Source organism: Falco naumanni, chromosome 7, assembly GCF_017639655.2.
Source record: "Falco naumanni isolate bFalNau1 chromosome 7, bFalNau1.pat, whole genome shotgun sequence".
In the NCBI taxonomy this organism is placed as follows: Eukaryota; Metazoa; Chordata; class Aves; order Falconiformes; family Falconidae; genus Falco; species Falco naumanni.
In genome coordinates, this window is record NC_054060.1 from 4,809,825 (window position 1) to 4,831,317 (window position 21,493).

The window sequence follows — 21,493 nt, forward strand, 5'->3', positions numbered from 1 at the left end:
CGAACTGCTGTGGTAATAAGCAAAACCCCGCAGCCTGTTCTCTGGCTGTGAGGGCAAGTGGCACAGCACAGCCCGGGGCCCTCTGTGCAGGCTCGTTCCTGTCCCCAAGCTCGTGGGATGCTGCACGAGCCCGTGCTCACCCTCAGGCTCCTCGTGCGGCACGGGCAGAACCTCACACCCCTCGTGCTGCTGCTGGCCGCACACTCCCCGTGCCCGGGGCTGCTCTCCCTTTGCAGCCAACGGCCCACCTGGGCCCTGCGTGGCTCTGGGGCTGGTGCTCACCCAGCTACAACCCCACTCTCTGTTCAGGAGAGTGCTGTCCTCTTTCAACTCACCTCTTTCCACTTCGGCAAAACCTTTCTGCCTTTACAGATCAGCCTGCAGTGCCTGCGCACGGATGCTTTTTGCACACACCGGCGCACTGTGTTGTCTTCCCTGCTCGGCTCTCCCAGCAAACCCCAGCCACAGCAGCAGGCGCTGGGAGCAGCGAGAGGCACCGCCGGTCACTCGACAGCACGATGCTGATCTATCTACCTGACTTCCTTTTACTCTGGAAGAGCAAACCCTTGCCTCCTTGCAGGATAACCAAGTCCAGATACTTCTTTTTTAGTTTGTTTGCTTTTGTTTTACATTTAAACCCAGCATTTTGTGGATGCCTGCACTCAAAGACAGCCAACAACCCCTTACAAAATCCTCTGAACACTCAGCGTGTCATTTGTACAACAGGAAAAGACTTAACAGTTAAAAAATACTCTGGAGCCAGGAAATGTACAATACATTCAATAACAAAAAATATAGATATAAAATACTTGCTTTAAGGCTGTGTACAGTTTAACTGAAGATAATCTGAGGACATTAAATTGCTCAGCAACAGAAGAAATGTGGGAAGAAAATTCCTTAATGTGGTGGTGAAGGAAAGGCAGCAACAAATATCCTGAAAGATTCTGTTGATGCTTCTAGAAAATATTTTAAGTGAAATATGATCCAGATAGACTGAGAGTCCGAAGCGCAGGGCTGGTGCTGCTAGTTCAGGATGGGCTGTTGTCTTGCACTGTGAGCCAGCCCAGCTCACTGTGGTCCCTGGGTCGATCGCCGCTCCTCAAGCATCCTGCACACCCACATGGACACAACTTCTGCATTCCCATCGTTGTACTGCACGATGAATGGGTGGCCCTGGAACGTGGGATAGGCAGAGTTAGCCAAGGTAAACACAACCCTTCCTGCGAAAACCCAAAAAAGTGTTTTTTGATTTGTTTGTTTGTTTTTTTATTTTTTTTTTTTTAAAATACACTGGAACATCCTGTGGTTACAGTCATAAAAATGCAATAAACCAGTGATTCAAACCAGTGACCCTCCTCCTGGATTCATATTATCCACATACACTGTCCATACAGAGAAGGGAGGGCTGGGGGAACTCAGACTCTTTACTGAGGCCTTAGCCTAGCACTCCTTGAAAACGCTGATTTTTAATTTTTTTTTTTAATGTTCAATTAACTCATTCTGTTGTGAACCAGCTCCTTTCTAGGACGGCCTGCCAGGCTGTTGAACTTCTAAATGACATTTTGGTAAAAAAAAATATCCTGACAATAACACTAATCTGCTAGTCTGCTTGTAAAGGTCAGTGACCTCTTAATTTTCTGTGATCTCTTAATTTTAAAGTTTCTCTCTTGAATAGCCCCCTTGTGCACCTCTTTGACATAGCACTCCCCTTTGTCTAAAGGAAAGCTAAGGGCAGTCTGTGTTTGCAACATGAACTACATCATTTGCGGGGCAGAGACTGAACGAAACACGCGGCTGCACGAATGCCACCATTCACTTACATCTGTGTCCTTGACTTCTATCAGTGCAAACCTTACGCCTTACCCTGTGTACAGGCATCCTTTAAATGTACGGTTCTACAAATTACCTTGGAAAAACCCCCAATATCCCTGCAAGTGTGAAATTCCTGTTGTTACTTGGTCATTGAGCTCCATGCCTGCAGACGCAGCAGGACCAGGCGCCAGGCTCTGCAGCACTTGCAGCCTCCGTAAGAAGAGGGATTTGTTCACGCACATACATGCTAGTACGTGTCATTTGGAGTGATCAGTTGATACAGAAATGAAAATATCACCCAAGTGTAACAGGTTATCATGAGAAGCTACTGTGGGAATTAAGTATGATGGAAAGAGGGATAACTATAAAATACTCGGCCATGAATGATACGGCTACTGCAGGCACCGGAAGACTGTGTCTTAGACACCTCAGAAAATCAGAACAGCATCTCAGGATGAAACAAAAATATGGCCTGCAATTTCAGCAGCCAGTTTAGGCAGCTCATGTCTCAATCTGGCCACATTCCTAGAGATGGGAACATGCCATCTTCAGATGAATCTCAAATGAAGTATAAAAATCCACAGGAAACCAAGTACCGCAATTACATAAATGACTGAAAGAAAGCAATCGCCAGGAGAAACCATCACAGATGATGAAAACCTCTACTCCAAATCACTCAAAAGCAGCTCAGTTTTTGCAACACTAAACTTCATAGCTCTTGCAAACAACGCCTGAAAGTAATCAGAGTAGATGTGCCAGGGAGCCTTTGGGGAGGGTGACGTACATGTGGGAATTACCGGCGCGCGCAGCCCGACGCCAGCCGCAGCAGTGAACGACGGCAATCGGCGCAGGGAGAGCGAGCACGGGTCTGACGTGGGGCCCGGGAAGCCTGGTGGTCGGCTGGGTTAGGATGGCACCGAGCGGAGCAATGAAGCAGCACTGGGCTAAATAGAGCACAATAAATCCTCAAGGCATCAGCTCCAAGCAATAAAACACTCTGCGGGCCAGGGCCAGCAAACGCAGGAGCCACAGGAATAAAATATGCCATTATCTATGAGAATTATGGAGGAAGCGTGAGATGCTGTTGCTTCTGCTCTTTGGGATGGCTGGAAATCTCAGCTAGAACTTTTCAGAGAAAGGTCTGAGATGTGCAGACCTTCTTCAGACCTTACTGGGACCAGCTCAGTTGCTTTCCCAGTTAACCTTGTTGAGGAAGGACAGAAGGAATACTCTGGTGGAGCAACTTAGTTGAGCAAGAGGTCCACCAGGAGAAGAAATCTTTTATCTCACCGCACTGGCTTTTGGTGCCCTGAAAGCTGCTGAACAGACAAAGCCTCAGCTTCTTTGCATCATGGGCCCCCCCACCTGCCATGACCCCAGGACTTGGTACAACAGCAGCTTTCACGCTCCGTGCGTGCATCTGTGGGACACTGGCTGCACCCTCTAACAGGCTTTTGGGAAAGGCAGCGCAGGGCAGGGGCAATGCAAGGAAGGGAAGGGGCAACGCACGAGTCATCGTGACCTGAGCCTCCACCCAGGGAGCAGAGCTCAGCCCAAATCTTTCCTCCATCTCAGCAGCTTCCTGGCACCCAAGACCTCAGTTGAAAAGGGTCCTGGCCCAGAGGCAGGAAAGATGCTTCTGCTCTGCTGCCTGGATTAGCAGAGGTGCCCATGAGCTCTTCCACCTTGTGTTTGAAGCTCCGAGAAGAAAACCAACACATCACAATCTCCGTGCCAGCAGGGTCCCCGGACGGGCAGCTAGAGGTCCCTGCTGCCCACAGAGATGGCATGTGACTTGGCCTTTGTTTCTTCTCACATTGCAATCCCTGATCAGTGGGAAAACGTGCCAATGTGGCTCCTTCTCCATGTAGATGGAGGAACACCACAGTAAGAGGCAAGACAAAGCTAATAAACACGTAAACATGAACTCATTGACAGATCCTGGGAGTCGGTTCTCATTTCCATTCCGCTGGAAGGACTAATTCCCACAATTAAACTAGTGAGATCTGAGGTGGTACAGCACACAGGCTGGAGACAAGAGGTATATTAAGAGGAAAGGATATGGGTAAAAAAAGGTGAGGGAGAGACACCAGAGGTGGGGAAAAAGGAAAAGCAAGTTTGCCTGTAAGCTAATGCTGTGGGAGGTGGCAGGAGACACAGCTGCACCAGTCAAGACATTTAGTGGCTTAATCTCTCAGCTATGAAACAGATTTCACTCTGGAACTACTTAAATGAAACTTTTCCCCGTCCATTCATCAGAGTGTAAAAGACTGCCCAGGTTTATGCTGGGAACCACATTACAAGCATGGCCAGACTTCGGAGGAGAGAAGATAACTCACAACAACTATACCCCCGTCACCTCCCAACAAACTGCTGATCATCAGTGAGTATATGAATAATTTCAGCCGCTGATGGCGTAACCACGAGAGCAAAACCCATGATGCAGAGGACTGTAACGATCTGCAAGTGCAAGAACTGCACGACAGGCAGAGCACGTGCTGGTACCAGGCGTGCAAGATACCAACAGTCGGTATTTCAGCCTGGATAGGGAGAAGCTGCACTCATGGGTTTCCTCTCTAGTATCAGCACATACAGGTCAGGCTGGTGGCCTCCATTCCTTCTTGGATTTCTTTATTTACTGGGCACAAACCATACAGAGCCTTTGGGAATGCCTTTCATTCGTGCTGCAGGCTCTCACCCCATGGTTGCCCTGCTTTTTCCCCCAGGGAAAGCTTCGGCCTGCTCAGTCTAATAACTCAGATTTGAAACAGGGGGAAAAAAAACCACCATGCCAAAGTCTACAGAATCTGAAAGACACCACAGTGACTAGGGTGAAGCTATGACAGAAACGGCACCGTTGCAGTCTGAAGAAAGCTCATGAGTTTTTCCTGCATCCAAATGCACGGATGTGCACATTCCACAGAACAACCACTGAGACACCGAAGTCTGCAGACGCAAGATCACCCGACTCCTGCAAACTGGAGGGCGCAGCACGACGCTCGTGTGATCACAGGTTTCCAAAACAAAGCCAGTTCAAAGAAGTTACTTTCCCCTTCTCAGTTTTGCCAGTGCTTCCCACCAGGCTTGAGCTGCAAGCCCTTCATTTTATCTCCAGGCCTTTGAAATTGTGGGCAGCTGGTACCTGCCATTGTAATCAACCTTCCTGAATTTGCTCTTTGTAACTGCTAAAAAAATAGATGTTTTCCCCCAATATTCAATTTTTTGAAGCAAATTGCTTCCTTTCAGACATTCTTAGCTGTAGACAGCCACTTTAAATTTGTCAGAGAGCTCTGAATTTCCCATCCAGGCAGATGTGCGGGTGCTCACACTCAGTCATTGCTTGGAAAACGGTCCACCAAGGAAGAACAATATATCCAGAGATACCAGAGTCCATTTGAGAGCTTTGAGGATGGCAGCAGACAGTTCAATGCTACCAAAAGAAGATGGATGATCTTAAAATGATGCATTTAAGTACACAGATGCTTGCGGCACTGAGCATATGGACGTCTTTTTCCTTCCAACACCTGGCTACTAAAAATCTTTAGCTTTGGTCTTGAATGTCTAACATCAGGAACAACACTAAAGAAAGACGGCACCTTCTTGTTTTTAAACCTCCTACTCCAGACATCCCTCATGTTTGGGTTTCACTGTTTTACTAAACAAATGCAATCTGAAATATTCCTGGGTTTACTTGGTTCCTACCTGTGAAAACAATTCAGGAGAGGGCATGATCAGGAACCCAGAGACAGGAGTCCTGGCGTTTACTCCCAAGCTGCTGCATACTTTCCAGCACGACCTTCACAAAGCTTCTTAATTTCCCTCAGCCTCACGGTTAAAAAGGGAATAAAAGATTCTGCTTTCTCACAAGAGTGCTGCGAGAACCACTGCAAGCACATTTTGCCCAGCACTTTGGTATTTTTGGGTGCAAAAGGTGCAAGAGTAAGGTAAATGCTTATTATAAGCAAGATAGCCTAGAAGTAGCTGTTTTGCCTCTTAAACAAAACAACAGTCAAGGACACTAGTGAGAACTAGGGAAAACCAATCAAGAGCCCACAGACAAGGAAGAGCAGATGCATTGGGGCAATTAAAAAACAGCTATTAAAGCCAGTCCGCTTCTCCCATGAATCTCCTTTACGACAGAGAGACTCCCCGCTGAGGAAGACATCTCACACCCAATACATCCTTGCATTTAAGCTACTCACAACATGCACAGGGAAACTGCAGGCTATGCAAGGTTGAAAACATCAGCTAGCCATGCTGTTCACCCTATTTGCTTTGTTTTGTGAGGTTATTCCACTGAAGCCTGGGGTTTTACACACTCACTTTTCTCCCTAGGAGTAAGTTTCACTTGAAACTACACTTTAAATTTCCTGTGTTTTTAGACTATACTGCTCTAGTGAGGATTTTTCTCCGGCTGAAGGGATGGTTTTACTAGAAGCTGTTTTTCAGAATCTGGTGGTTGGTTCTTTTCCTTTGTTTGGATTTTTGTTTGATTGTTTTTAAACTGGGAATAGAACAACAGAGATTTCCACCAAAGCTAAGACTACAGTGTCAAGTGGGATCCATCTTTGCAAACCTTGGTGGACAGCTTGTGGCATGTTCAGGTCAGGCACCGAAAGCAAGGAGGTCACAAGTGGCCCAAGGATGTATAATGTCCACAGACAGCCTGTGCTGAAGTCTACAGCAAAACCACTTTGCTGCTTCTAATACCTGACCTTGCTAGACCACATCTCACTTAGCAGCATCTTGCCTGCTGCACTCATGTCTGTAACTCCAATAAAAACATCTATCAAAGAGCAAATACAGAATTGTGGAGAACACAACAAAGTCCATCAAACTTGCCCTTGGCCTCTGTTTACAGCAACACCTGAAGTGATAACGCAGTACAGACTACGTAAAAGGGACTTGCGGTTGGCTTACCATCTAGAAATGCCTCAGGGAAAAACATAAGATTCCCTCCAAAGTCTCCAGCTACCGCGGTTGCACCAGCAGCAGTCTCTTCTGCTCTTAGCAGCTTCTTTGTAACGTTACCCTTCAGCTTCTCTGCATTTTGCCACTATTCAGCATCTAGTCCCCCATTCCCCCCTTTCCAGGCATCCAGAGTACTGCAAATATTAACTCCCACAGTCCAAAACATGCACACCTCTGAAACCAGCACCTTACACCAGAGGTATCTTTGGAGGGGAGAGTGGAGAGAAGGGGCAGGGAGATTAGACAGGGAGCGAAGGAAGGAACAAGGGAAAAAAACCCAGGTAAAAATCAAAACTGCTGAAGGAGAAATGCAGCTGCACCAGTCCAGGTCTAGTGCATGCCCAGGCTGCAGGATGGCGCTGGGATAAACTGCCACCTCAAGAAATAAAAAAAAATGAAAGTCACAACAGCTTGGACACTATTAATAAGCTCTGGTCACTGAGTGTCTCAGCCACAAATAGCAGTCCCAGCTCTGGCTTCAACATTGAGCAGTATGTTCTAAAACAAACACAAGCAACCTGCTGTACTTCAATATTCCCCTATAAATTTATTTTGCTTTGCAAGGTAACACTGAAGAAAGTTAAATGTGCAGTAGCTTGAAATGCGTTTTCTGTTGCAGTGGCCAGTTTCTCGCCACCCTGGTGGGATTACATTCTGCTTGGTGGGGTGTGCATACCTTTTTTTGCAGCATCCATCCACCTTTTTTTGATGTGGGAAGTTGGCTGGCTTCCAGCACAGATCAGTCCTGCACTCACATCCCCCTGCGCAGCAGCGGAGTCGGGGTGCTGAGCTGCACCCGGCTCTCCGGCACGCTAACAGCAGAGAGCACAGCTCTTTTACACTGGCACTTACATCCACTGTGAATTGGCAAGTAAGAGATTGATGTTAAACCTTCCTCAGCAAAATTACTGCAATGGAGACTGTCCATGCCCTACCAGTGATGGTTCAGCCAACGTCTCAGTCTCAGTAACGTGCAAGAGCTCACTGTGACACTGACAGGCACCATCATGGAGAGAAGCATGATCCTAGGGAAAGAGATGCTCATGAGAGCAGCCCGCAGATATCGTGGGATGTCTCCATGACAAAGCTGATCCCATCCCCACCCATTTCACATTTGCTCAGACTTCTACGCACGTACATTACAAAGCAGGTAACCACCTCCCTGACAACTCTTAAATACTCAGCCTTAAAAATACCTGGCAATCAGTATCAGCAGACCCAAGCAGCAGAAAACAGGTTGAAAAGCCACCACTGAACAGCTTCCCCGTACTGGCTTGCCTCACCCTGGCCAGGGCTTTGGCTCGGTAGGATGCACGGCTGCACAGCGATTTCCAGGGGGAAGTGGCTGCTGGGAGCACACAGCAGCTCGGAGTCGAAAAGGTCAGGCAGGACAGGGCCAGGGATAGCTCCAGAGTGAGTGTCAGCCAGCCTAATTTTCTGTGTCAACTCCGAAAATTAGATAAACAATGACAAACCAGGCTTTTTAAATGAACTTGTCTCATCTCGTTCTCTTGATAAAGGGTACATTTCTCAAGTTGCAGTGTCCCACCAGACAGGTTAACTCTTTCAAAGGGGAGCACCTCGCAGAGGGTGATGTAAATGATTTAAATATCTGACATGAAATTAAAAGGGCAGTGCCCCCCTGAACACACAGCCCTGGTAATTCAAACTCATTGCTCACAAACCATCAATCATTTAGCCCAGTCAATTAAATTGCCATTATTCAAGGGTAAAAGTTCCATAATTTTACCTACCCTTAAAATTCAGCAATTTGCTTTCACAGCCTCCTCCTTCGGCCGGAGAAATCTTTGTTTCTGGTAATAACTCACCCAGAGCTCACTGCAACAACCTTTACATCACATCCTCAGTAGGACTGCAGACCCATGGGCCTTTTCCAGCACCAAATGCCCACATGCAGCTCTGCTCCAGACCTGCTCGCCAGCACTGCTGGTAGGAGCGAGGATGAACCGTCCAGGGAAGATGAAAGTTCCCCTGGGACAAGCCCTAATACAAAGCCTGTGCACCACCCACAGCCCCAAACCTGGGCTACCTGAATCCTTTGAGCTATTTAGTCTAATGCAAACGTATCAGTTTACACTGCCTCTCATACACACCAGTACAGGGAAGATCAAAGCTTCACAAGAGTCTCTCCTGTAAATAAGTTCCTCTACCACTGACTACAGAACACTTGTGTTTGGATAGCACCAAGGAGGTTTAGCCCAGTGCTGAGGCTCCTGAACACTGCCAAAGGACAGGCAGACAATAAAAAACATGCCTTAAGCAATGCTTCTGTGATTTTCACAGGACTTTCCAGGCACAAAAGCAGGCATGTATTGTGAGACTGGTTTAAAGGGTTCGTGAAATAGGCAGCTACCAACCTTAGCCAGGATGGCCACAAAGTACATTCCCAATGTGAAATACTGGTCAGTCACCAATTTCCTTGTAATTCTGCAAAAATAATAGGGTGGTGTTTCCTGGGGCAGAGAACATGAGGGAAACGGGGAGGGCATGGACAGGAACCTTAATCCCAAATGGTCCGAATTTTTTGACAGTGCATCCAGATCTAACCCACACCATCTCCTCCTTACATTTTTGACACAGGGCAGTGAGAGGTTACTTGGGGAAGGCAGCATGACCTGCTCTGAGCTCTCCCGCAGGATATGCCAGGGTCAGTGCTTGCTCACTGCAGGAGGATGTGAAGGTTAAGGGGAGGAACCTGGGTATATCATCCTGCATCCCCTTAACCTAAGGGGTAACTGTGGCCTGAACAGCAGATTGCACAGGGAGATGAGCAGTGCCGTGGCTTTCCTGCCCATGCTGCAGCCAGGCTGGAGGGGCTGCGCTTACTGCCAGGCTCACAGCCAGGCACCCGCATGGCATCACAGCATCTCCTACTGCTCTGGTGGCAGCAAAAGCAGTGCTGAGTTCCTGGGGTGCTGTCCTTCCTCCCTCATTTCTCCTCCACGGCAAGAAGAGCTGAGACTTGACTTTCAGTCCAGCACAGCCAAGGCCAGCGCCAGCTGTGCCATCGAGGTGCCCCGTGCCACGCTGCTCATGTGGTCCGAGGGAGCACCTCCGCTGCTCGATGCCACGGGCAGGAGAACCGGCAGAGCCAGCACAGGCTATGGCTGCAGCTGCGAACACTTGGGGGCTGCCTGTCGACATCCTGAAAGCCTGTCTTCCCAGCAGCCAGGAGCGAGCTGCAGAGACAGGCATTAATGTAAACCCTATGAATACAGAGGAGGAAGGAGGGACACCATTAGAGGGACCGAGGTCTTATGTTAACAACTACATGACACCCTAACGTAACCACACCACCTGGCAAATTAGAAATTACAATAAGAGACCTCATGCTTACGCGAGGTATGTTAGGAAATAAGCAGTGTTGCTGCTGGTTGCAACAGTGCCATCCTTTTAACGTTCTCGTTCACAGGAATCCTCCCAGACTGTGCAGTTAAAGGACTGCTCCATTTATTACAAAGAAACACAGACAAATTATGCATTTCATCTAAAAATCTGAATTCAGCATAACAAAAACCATAATAAAAAGATCCCAACTGTTGCAGGCACAGACTATCAAGACAATGGCAGTGCCCTTAGACAGCATTTCAAATACAGTTTATTAGCGTGTGATATGAAAAGGGTATTTTTATTGCATGATATAATGCAATGGGACCTTGGGTGCTCTGCAGAAGGACCTTGCACTCAGAAGTGTAATGAACCCATAGTCCAAAAAACATTATACTGTACATTAACCTATCATTAATGGCACATTAGGGCTAGGGGCATTGCACGCTTGCTGGTCAGGGCTCCATCAGGACACTATGGAGGAAACCACAGTCTTCACAGGCTTAAAACAAACAGAGAAAATAAATATTACTGATGGCTACAGGCTGCTTTAAAGGAAGCTCACTCTCTGCTTAACATGCAATTTTGATGCCATTTTTTAAAGGGGGGAGGGAAAAGACAATGCAGCAGTTTATTAGGCAATATTAGAAACAGCACGTCACTGCTTTGCAGCACCGAATGTCTCCGTGGTGCATCAGATGCATCAGCACAGAGCTCTGCCTGCACAAAGCATGGCACCTCTGAGCACTGGGGCGCCTTTTAAGAATAAAATGAAAACTGGAAACCTGCTCCCCTTCCCTGCCATTCCCTAATCCCTGACAACACTGGTAAGGCTTTCCTGGCAGCAGGAGTTGAGACCTAGGAAGAGCATCCTCTGACCCAGCTCTGCACAGCTCCATCGCTGCCCGAAGGACACCTGCCACCTGCTTGTTTGCATCTGCACCCACTTCCACCCCACCCCATCACATCTGAGAGCCACCTGGCAGAACTCCAGCCTGTGTCTGCAGTAAGTCAGCGTAAAACGTGACCAAATCATGACACTTACGCTCCTGAATCAGCTGGGATGTCCCATGCCTTCCTCCAATGCAGGGGCTCTCTTTGTTCGAAGGCAAGCTTGATCAGATGGCCACCATGCAAATGTTAAATCAGAAAAGCCTGGCTCACAACTCATCCCTAGCTGGCTGAAGGAGCGCAAGCCCTGCAATTCTGGAAAATAAGAACTTGGCTGTAAAACAGTGCACCGCAGTTATCCCAGCTAGTTCTCCCATTGCTACTGATGCGTCTATGCTATTTACAGCTCTTGTAATTAACTGAGGGCACATACTCGAGGGGAAATTCTTGCCCATTCACATGTTTAATGGGAACACAAGTTGGACCTCCAAAAGGACAAGTACAGATCTCAGCTCTGGAGCTGTGCTATCTTCCCAGGATGCCTGAAAACACAAAGTGCTGAGTAACCCAAATTGCCCTGGCCTGAGCCTGTGTCCCCCTCTAGTGACCTCAACACGTGTAAGATTTCATCACTCCACCACTGCCTCCTGTAGCGGAGGATTTTACATCTAGAGCTCCTGCCTCCAAGGACAAGCCAAACTAAATGCTGTTCTAATTATCTGTGCTAGCTATCCACAAGGCCCATTTCTGCTCCCACAGCCAGGAATAGCAGCGAGGAATCCTCAGGCCAATACTCTATTGCCGACTCCCAAAACATTGTTAATTCACAGGCACAGAAGGTGTCAGAGTCCTCCTCAGGGGCTGCTCCATGCAGCAGGCTTCCCTCCATCACTCTCTTCTAAGGCTTGAGAGGGGTAAAAAATTTGAAGGCTTCAAATGCTCGCATTGACAGATGGAGACAGAGAACATATGCATGGGCAAAAAGACCCTGCAAGATGCTATTTACGTGGCTGTTGCATCTCTTGTTTTACTTTTGCAATTTTAGGATGCATTTTGACCATGGGAGGTAACCCTTTAAAGAAAAGGGCGAGTGCCTGAAGTGCTTGAAACAGCAGCGACTGGGAGGCTGAGCATGCATGTCTAGCAAGCATGGCCCCAGTGTCCCAGAGCTGCGGCAAGGTCAACCCTTGCTTTGAGAGACACTCTCCTCCAGAAACGAAGCCTCCTCGTCTCCTCCATGCGGTGGCACCTGCAGCGACAGGACGGTGTACGTCAAATCAGAGCAAGTTTAAACATATAGTACCAGCTTTTCTTATGTGCTTGCATGGCTGTGTTTGATCTGGGACCAAGTGTTTACTGGCCCAGTTCTCTCTCCCAGTTCCTGTCCTCAGAACAGAGACTATTCAGGGCAAGGACTGCTGCTCGCTGTGCTTGGTAAGGAATTCAGCATCCCTGACAGCCTGTTCTCAGCTGGCTGCTAGAGCGAAATCACCCATAGCAGGGGCCAAAGAAACAGGGCTTCAGTAGGTCTGCAGGAGCCCGCAAAGCTGCGAGTGGCACAGGGACTCCTAGAGTCAGAAGGACCCACAAGGTCACATTCTCACAGAATTTCCCACCCTCATGAGGGCATCACCTGTAGCTTCTGCCAGCTCGGGGAGCAGAAAAGGACTGATTTGTCTAGAGAACAGTGAGGGTAGCAAAGAGGGAATGAAAGCCGGATCGATTGGTGGTGTTTTCTGGGTGGAGAAGAAGTGGGGACAAGAACACATCCATAAGCAAGATCAAGTATAATTAGTCTCCTTGAAGTTTCTGCTCTCTTTCCTCATTCCTTATTCTGCGCAGCTAGCAGCACAGCCCCAGCCTGCTAAACAGTTCCACGCAGAGTGTCGGGAAGTGGTGAGTTTTGTTTGTTGCAAGGCCTCCCTAACATACACTGTAATTAAAATGTTGATTACTAAACAGTTTAAATATATGACAGACAATGCAGTTAAAGCCTACAGTTAGGTCAATATGTGATTTAGATTTGCCATTTAAAAACTCTCATTTAAATTTTGCATACATTAATCACTACCATACTTCAATGTTCTGATATCCACCTGACTACACTATTAAAATAAAACTTGCTGCCCCAGGGAAATCCTACTTATTCTTAATTGTTTCGAGGCTTTGATGGGCTTTTAATCTAAGATTAATTTATGCAATTTTAAATAACTCTTCTTATGATTAATAAGCTTGAAAATTAAAAGGAGTCTAAAGCAATTATAATGAGCATTTGGTCATAACCTCATTAGGAGAAGGAGTGAAGGATACAGCTCTGGAATTCTTACAAGACTACAATTTAAGGTTACTTTCAGAGGAGTCAAACGTAGTTCTTGAAATTGCAAAGGCAGATTAGCCTAGGTCAGTGTTAGAACTATGGCTATCTAGATTAGCACACTAATGATTTTATCCCTCTGATGATATTTAAGACAGTGAAAAGATGATACAAAATGTATCAAACAAAGATAAATGGATAACACTAGTAAGCGGTGAACTCTTGAAGCTGTACTTGTTTATCTTTTTTTTTTTTTTTGAGAAGGATTCCTTTTGTGTTGCATTCCCCCCTGCATTATTTATCTATTTGTAGATTAACTTTTACCAAAGCACTTTTACTTTTTATATGACAAAGTTAATTGCAAGTGATATTTGGCTGGTTTAGTAGTTTTGTTGAGGCACCAAAATTCTGCTGCAATTTACAGAATCTGTCTTTAAATAACAGCGGTCCCCAAGCATAATGGATGGACCAAGAGGAAGAACAGTACAACCTAAGCCTGAAAACCCTAACCTGAAGAGGAACTTGTCCATACATCAGACCTGAATTTCCATTTTCAAACAGCAACGCAGATCCCTCCATTATGATGGAAATCCTTTCCTCAACCTTCTTCTGAAGCTTTGGACATTGGCCATAGCCATATGATGTGCTGGTGGCCCTAAAAACAGCCCTCAGAGACCCCTTGTGTACTTCATGTGTCCAGGCTGCCAACTCATCACCAGGCTCAGGGTCGAGAGGGAATTATTTTTAGGTCACATTAGCAGGAACTAGTGCATCTCCTTTGACTTCTGTAGCATGGACTTGACTTCAGACAGCTCAGCCCCCTCCTACTGCAGGACCTCAGAGTGTGCATGGGTCTGATTTTTCCTGCTCTCCTTCTGTGGCAGATACTAGTCTTAAATTTACTAGAGTTTTGGTTTTGGCTGTGGCACAGAGGAGTCTATTTGCCCATCTGCAGATCATTCTTTCCACAGCAGTTTTGCTTTTGATATTTGCTGTTAAACCGATAACTGTGCTTGGCATGCCTCTTGGTGCTTAGCTAACAAAACGAGCAAACTCCCAGCAAAGGTATCTTTTTTGTGATGACTCTTAAAAAAAACTAAGGCAACCGAAATATAATCGGAGCGTGCTTTTGCAAGTGCTGCTCAGGTTAAGAAGAGCTGTAGAAGAGGAACAGAGATAGTGGCCCAAGGCTGATAGAGTATGTCAACATTAGCAAGCTGTCGACAACAGAAGCAGATCTGCAGAGTGAAACGGTTGGTGCAGTGTTTCAGGGATGGAGGAGGTTTTACTTTTGACCAGCTCGGGTCTGGTCTGTGGATGCAGCACCCATTAGTAGCTGAAGCTCATTAGGTGTGTGCCTGGAGCACATCTTCTGGTTTGGTTTCATTTGAAATCGATTCAATTCATGAGCTTCAAGACCTGTCTGTGATGAGAATCAAAGAGTGGTAGCTCTGAGAGAGCAAGACATTCACACCAAAAAGGCACACCTGACCTGAACTCTAATGTTAATGTAGATGCACCTGCAGAAGTGTCTTCAGCTCATGCCTCACTGCAAGCACGAGAACAGTCTCGCTGACACTAAACAGCTAGTCAGACATTAAGAGCTGATATAGTATTTCCTTCAAACAGGGGCTAAGTGATCCCCTAGACCGGCAAAGAAGGGTGGAAAACCTGGTTGTGTTCTCCAGGTTTGGAGAAACTGGTTTCTACTGATGGGGGTGGGGTGTTTGTGTGTGGGGGGTGGCGGGGGGGTGGGTGGTGGGGAAGGTAAAAAAAAAAAAAGGAAATCACTAAACCGGAGTAAACTGAAACAATCTTCTAAATGTTTTTCAACCAAACCTTGGAGTAAAAAATGCTGCGTGCATACACACGTCTGCACACACACACACTCTAATAACAACAATGAACAAAAAAACCTAGAAAATGATCTGGCTGGAAACAAAAAGGGAGAATGAAACAGCCCATACTTCGCTAGCGTTTCTGTGATGAAGTTTCTGCAAATGAACAAGTTGTTTTTAAAAGTACAGTGTACAATCATATCACATTACATGCCTACACATCGCCTGCATCCAGTGCAAAATAGCATCCTCATTTTTGCCAGGTTTGGTAAAGAGACTAAATAAAGCAAGTATTAGAGGACTGAACATGAATATACTGGCAAATCAGCCCATCTTCAGAGCAGAGAAAGTTCAGGTATGAAATAACGCCCAAACAAATGCACGGAGCCCTGCTGCAAACACAGAGAACGCAAAATATATCACCACTAGTTGGCTTGGAGAAAAAAAAAAAAAATTCCTTTGAATCTCTCACAAGGTCACTGAACAAATGTCCAAGGCCAAGAAAACCATTTCCATTCTCAGACTTGTATTTTAATGCCACCGTTCCCTACCGGGAGCCTTTCCCCAGTGGAAACCCTGTTTCTCCCCAGCCGCGCAGGCAGTCGCTGGCTGAGCCATCCTGATTTACACCAGCCGAGCGCTTACCCCAGCATCTCCCATTAAAACCAAACAGGCAGATGCACATTTATGGGACAATGAACTTTTCCATGGCTGCAGCTCGTCGTGCTTTTGCTATTACGGCCTTAATAAACCTGCGCATTCCCGTGCTGCGGCAGCTGCCTCGGGTGGGAGCGCGAGCAGCCGGCTCTGGAGGAGAGGCCGCAGCTTCAAAAAAAAAAATTACAAAAAAAAAAAAATCATGTTTAATTTAAAAATTAGAAACTGGAGCAGGCTGTGAGCACAGAGGTTGATTGAAACAAAATTTAAATTCCTGTCAAGCCCATTTAAACACAGGGGCCCTTCATAGACAATTAGCTGCTCCCTGTGAATGCTGAATAAACTCGGGCCTGGTCACTGTTAGAAGAGAGCAGGCCTACTGTGAGGAGCTGGAAAAAAATTAACTAAAATCAGCCTGTATGAAATATTTAGCCTCCCAGTTTATCACAGGGGTTTGGAAGTGTAAACAAGACAAAAATCGATTCCTCGGTGCCCTCCAATCAATCCCCCAAAATGGTTAGGGCATCTGTTTCTGCTAAATTTTGTTTACTCTGGCAGATTTGCCTTAATTGCAGTTGTTTATCTCCCATTGTCCCCGGGGCCCTAATCTCCCGATTACTAATACTTAACACTCATTTCACATCTAAAGCTACTTCTAATCCTCAACAGGTTTCTGGGGCTCTTAAAATTATTGAAACAAGGGAGAGGGGAGATGCAACCTCTTTGTGAGAGGCACATTTTCTTATCTGCTACCAGCTGGGCCCAATCATCACCAGGGATGGCGGCAACAAAGGTGCTAAAAGGCTCTTTCACAGGCACGGCTGCTCCGCCGGGATTCTGTGGATAAAAAAGAGCTTTGATGGGGGGAAAAAAAAAAAAAAAAAAAAGCAGCCCTGAACAAGAGGGCTATAACAGTCCAGCCAAATAAAGTTACTGTCATAATCAACTGCTGTCAATCACAATGAAAATCCAATTAAAAATCTTTCAGTGCGGCCCTCTTAAGTAGAAAAATGTCCCCTATTTATATGCGTTTTTGTCAACCGCACAAATTAGAAAGTAGTATTAATTGATTTTTTACTACTTTAGGCCCTGATCCTCCAGCTGAATTTCTGCGGATGCAAGAATCAAGCGGCACAAATCTGATTAAGGGATTTGAGGCATAATGTGCACAGGTCACTAAGAAGCCGTATCTGTATCTCCTGCTTTATACCCCGCTTATTCAGAAGCAATTATTGCTCTTATTTAATACTGCAGGAGCGGCTGGAGGTGCTGAGCGGAACGCAGAGCCATGAGGAGCTTGTACCACACAAATGCCAGCAATTTTAATTCACACAGAGTGAATAGATTTAAAAATCCAGTTTCATTAAACAAATAAATATCGTATGGAGATTTCAACAGTTGCCTGTTAGACCAAATTCCTTGATGAATTTGGAATGAACAAGGAGGACAATACTCTGGGAATTAAGGCTATGGCTCCTATTTAGGAACTGTTAACAGGTTTTTTTTTTTTTTTTTTAAAGTAAGTATGTAGGGAAGACAGCTGACAAAAATATCAACAAGACAAATGCACAGCTTCTCAATGTATCATCATCGAAAGACTTGCAATTCCGCTACCAAAATGAGTGAGATGTAAATATTTGTCTCTGTGCCTGCAGAACTACAGAACAACCAGAAGTGCCAAATGAAACATTTGCTCAAATTAAACCGCAAAGCCCAGGAGAGTCAAGTAACCAAAAATATTAACTGTATCACTCTAAGCTGTTGCCAATTTTTTTTTTTTTGTCCAATTTCCTTAGATTTTCAACTCTTCTTCCAGCCAACTCCAGTCACTTCACATTTCACTGGAAAGTGCCAGTATATCGTGCAGCTTTAGGGCACGTTAGAAAGTCAGCTGTTCACATTTTCTGTAAAAAGTAAGCGGTGGTATGAGCAATACGACTGCAGAAGACAGTGAATGGACGTAACACCTTCAAACTCTAATGCTCACACGTTAACCTTGTCACAATCTCAGTCTTCTGTAATTGCTGGATTTAGTGACGCTGATAGAATGTATTTCTCCATTTCGGTAGCTGATTTCTCAAGTGACAAAGAACAACAAAACAGACCCCTAAGGACAGAGATGGCTGAGGGTTTTTTTTTGTTTGTTTTTTTGTTTTTTTTTTTTTTTTTGAAAGACAGAGGGAAAGAGAGAGGGAGCAAGATCCATACAAGATCCATAACCCACCTTTCCCCATTTCAGTTGAGTTGAGCTTTGAGCAATGCTGCCACCTGAAAGAAGACATTTTTTTCTCCAACTCTTGAGCTACCCTGGGCAAGGAAGATAATGAACACACAGTGACAAGAGCACCCTGAGCCCTAGTGTAAAATCCTAGCATCAATGAAGTCAATATAAATTTTGACACGGCCTCCAGTCTATCCAGGATTTGATCCAGAACTCCTCGTCCACTCTATGTCTGAATTGATAGATTGAAGATACGGTTTTGTATTTATCATATACATTTAATGGTTGGACTCCATCTTAAAAAGTCTTTTCCAACATAAACAATTCTATGATTCTATATTTACAACCGCCAAAAGACTTGGCTTTGTGCTTCTTTCCATGAGAAATCGGGAGAGCGCCCTTTCCTTCACATCTGGCATGTGTTTTGGCGTGTCAGAACTCCTCCTTGTCATGGGGTGAATAACTGGGACCACTGTGACAGAGGAGAGTCTAAATGTTTGCAAACAAAGCTATCCATCAGAGCTCCAAGCATGGACAATTTTATGCTGGACAAATCATCACTGGTAGGAGATCCTGAACTGGCTCAGGAAAAAATCCCCAACCCTAATGCTTCTAAGTAGCTGAAGAGGGAAAATTCTTGGGTCACTGTGATCCAGCAATGAGGCATAAACATCCAGATAGGTAGAGAGAGAAAATATTTATCTGTAAAGCTGTCTTCATGAGATTTATGGGATGTATTTGCGAAAAGCAAAGCGAAGCACAGACGGCTCTCTGGTCTTTCCTAGAAGTTAACACCATCAAAAAACCCAACCCGTACAGCCATCTCAGCTACTCAAGTCAATGATGCCACTGCTCTAATGCAGAAGCCCAACCAGCCGCTGGGGAAATCCCTTTTATTGACAAACGTAAGTGGGTAGTATATTATTGTCTTTATTCTGAAGGTTTATATGAACATCCAGATAGGATTATGCTGATCCTCCATTTCTTTGTTTAAAGCATAAAAGTGTTTCCTAAGAGCAACAAACAATGGTTTAACACAACAAGCTCCAAATAAGTTTAGCTCTGCCTGGTAAGAAGTGCTACTGTCCAGACCCTCTGGAATACAGCTACTTAAAATACATTATTAATACTACATATACTTAATACATACTTAAAAGCTTCACCTATTTAATTTCCTATACTTGTTGGAGATGGGGGAACAGCCAGCCAGAATCCGTTTTTAGAGAGTCTCTAACATCTTGACACGTATCTTAACACACTTAAATACACAAACGATCCATCTGAAAAAATGCCCATTGTAGCTAATAAGATCAGGGTGCCTAATCTAAATGCCACTCCTGAAACACAGAGGAATTGCTGAATGTATAGGAATGGGAAATTTCAAAATTGCACTTGGCATTAAAATAAGAAAAAACAAAGAACATGTTTTCCAGCAAGTCCGTGGTTTTGACACAGATAATATACCATTTATCATACAGTCTTCTAAACTGACAGAACACCAACATAAAAAGTGTCAGTAAATTAAAATTTGAAAAAGGAGAAAAGCTAGAAGTAGTGCTTAAAATTTGGAGACTTGAACAAAAATTATCAGACCTGTGCAAAAGTAATCAAGTGCAGAAGGTGACCGATCTCCTTGGCCAAAAGCATTGCCTCCCCTTGCCCAATACCCTCCTTAAAAAATCCAAGCAGCATCCCGAAGACTGTACTTTTATGCACCCGTGGCAAGGCACAATGGAATAACTGCTACACGCTTAACTTTGGGTTTTCAGACACAAGTTCTTTAAGTAAATCGCTTTTGTTTAAATAGCCATATGTAGCATGGTAGAGTTCAATGCTGTACTAACAAAACAACTCAACAAGAGACTTCAAGAATTCTGCTGGCTTTCTGAAAAGTGCACACAATCTGCAAAATAAAAGGCCAAGCTTCCAGCTAAAGAAGAGATTTTAAACAATTACCAAAGCAGGATAGTGATATCATAAAGGCAATTTCTGCGCTAGCTTGTTTTCTGAAACTCTCTTTGCCTCTGAACAGCTAGAACAGATAATAACTATTAGTAAATCAAACTCCTGCAATATCCAGCTGTGTCTCACACATTTACATACAGATAGAATGGGTATATGTTTTTAATATGTATGCGATACGTACTTTTACCACAGCTGAAGTGCATGCTACAAAGGAGGAGGAGAATGGGAATGGAATCAGCATGAGATAATAAAGTGGCCTAGATAAAGTATTAGCCAGCGATTGATCTCAAACAGGGGATGCTGCTTCTCTCTGACCTGATTACTTACTATGCATAGATTCCATTAAATAGAGCTTAGAATGGAAAGCTGCTGAAAAATACCGTAAATACAGTCAGAACTACAGCTTCCCGAGGCAAACCAGCCTGCGGACACCTACCCATACACTCGGCACAAGCAGGAGTTCAAACCTTACCCGCACCGCCACATCACAACTGCTAAATACACAGGCGTGCCTGCGTTTCCCGGGGAGCCAGGCTTGCCATGCCAGGGAACTCCACGTTCCAGATGAAAACCGGAAGCTCACAGCGGGGGGAGGGGAATAAAATAAACCTTTATACAGAAGAATTGTTGAGATTTTTCTTTCCTTGTTGGAAGGGAAGAGAAGAGAGACAGAGGAATACGCTAAGATGTTGTGCGGCCTTCCCTGGTGCTGAAACAGGAGTATATTCAATTTAATTGACTGTTTGCCTTTCGCTTCTTACGAGGGAACAAACTGGAGACAAAAGAGCAGACACTGTAAGCGTGAGGTTCAGAATCACCACTGGTGAATTATAAAGATTATGTCTTTCCCTGAATGGACAATTTTCTCAGGGCTTGGTGAAATTACTTTTTTTCCCCCTCCACTTCTGTGGAACAAGTCTGTTAATTTGAAATATTTTGAAACAATTAAATTATTGATTAAATACACACAGAGAAACTGATGTTCTATCTTGTTTTGTGGATGGGTATGTAGAAGGAAGGGCATAGCGACCGTGTGTGAATACGTGCACCTGATTTATGCCAGCCGTTACGGAAATCTGGTGTTCACTTGCGCAAGAATATCTATGGTAATAGAATGCCTGACTTTACACGGAAATTGCACACAGCCTTGGCTCTGGCCCTATTTTCTGACAAAATGTGCAGTGGCTTTTACAAAAAAAGGGCTTCCTAACATGATAGACGGGGTAAATCCATCCCTGATGTAGCCCTGTGACTTCACTGGAGTTGCCAGGTATTGTTAGTCGGCTCTTCAAACGCATTTAACAATTCACTGATTATCAGGAGAGCAGAAAAAGATTGATGTTCTGCTTCCTTCATTTTGCTTTCAGTCTTTAATTATACTAATTGGTTACAAAATAGTGACTTCCAGTACAGTTAATGTTCATTGGGGAGAAAGCCTGCACTCCATGGTTTTGTCTGAAGGTAACAATGATTGTG

General features: G+C 45.1%; 1 protein-coding gene across 6 annotated transcripts in view; it reads right to left on the reverse strand.

The window, feature by feature from the left end:
- Positions 1-764: 764 nt before the first annotated feature.
- MAP2K5 (mitogen-activated protein kinase kinase 5) overlaps positions 765-21,493 on the reverse strand; it is a 140,332-nt gene continuing 119,603 nt past the window's right edge. For 3 of the 6 annotated variants that reach the window (XM_040600609.1, XM_040600608.1, XM_040600607.1), the window contains one exon: positions 765-1,173. In XM_040600609.1, the coding sequence (XP_040456543.1) occupies positions 1,069-1,173 (105 nt within the window). In that variant the 3' untranslated portion in view covers positions 765-1,068. Of the gene's footprint in view, positions 1,174-10,237; positions 10,634-11,176; positions 11,338-21,493 lie in introns of those variants that run through there. The other 3 variants (XR_005828869.1, XR_005828868.1, XM_040600610.1) reach the window with 3 other exon arrangements.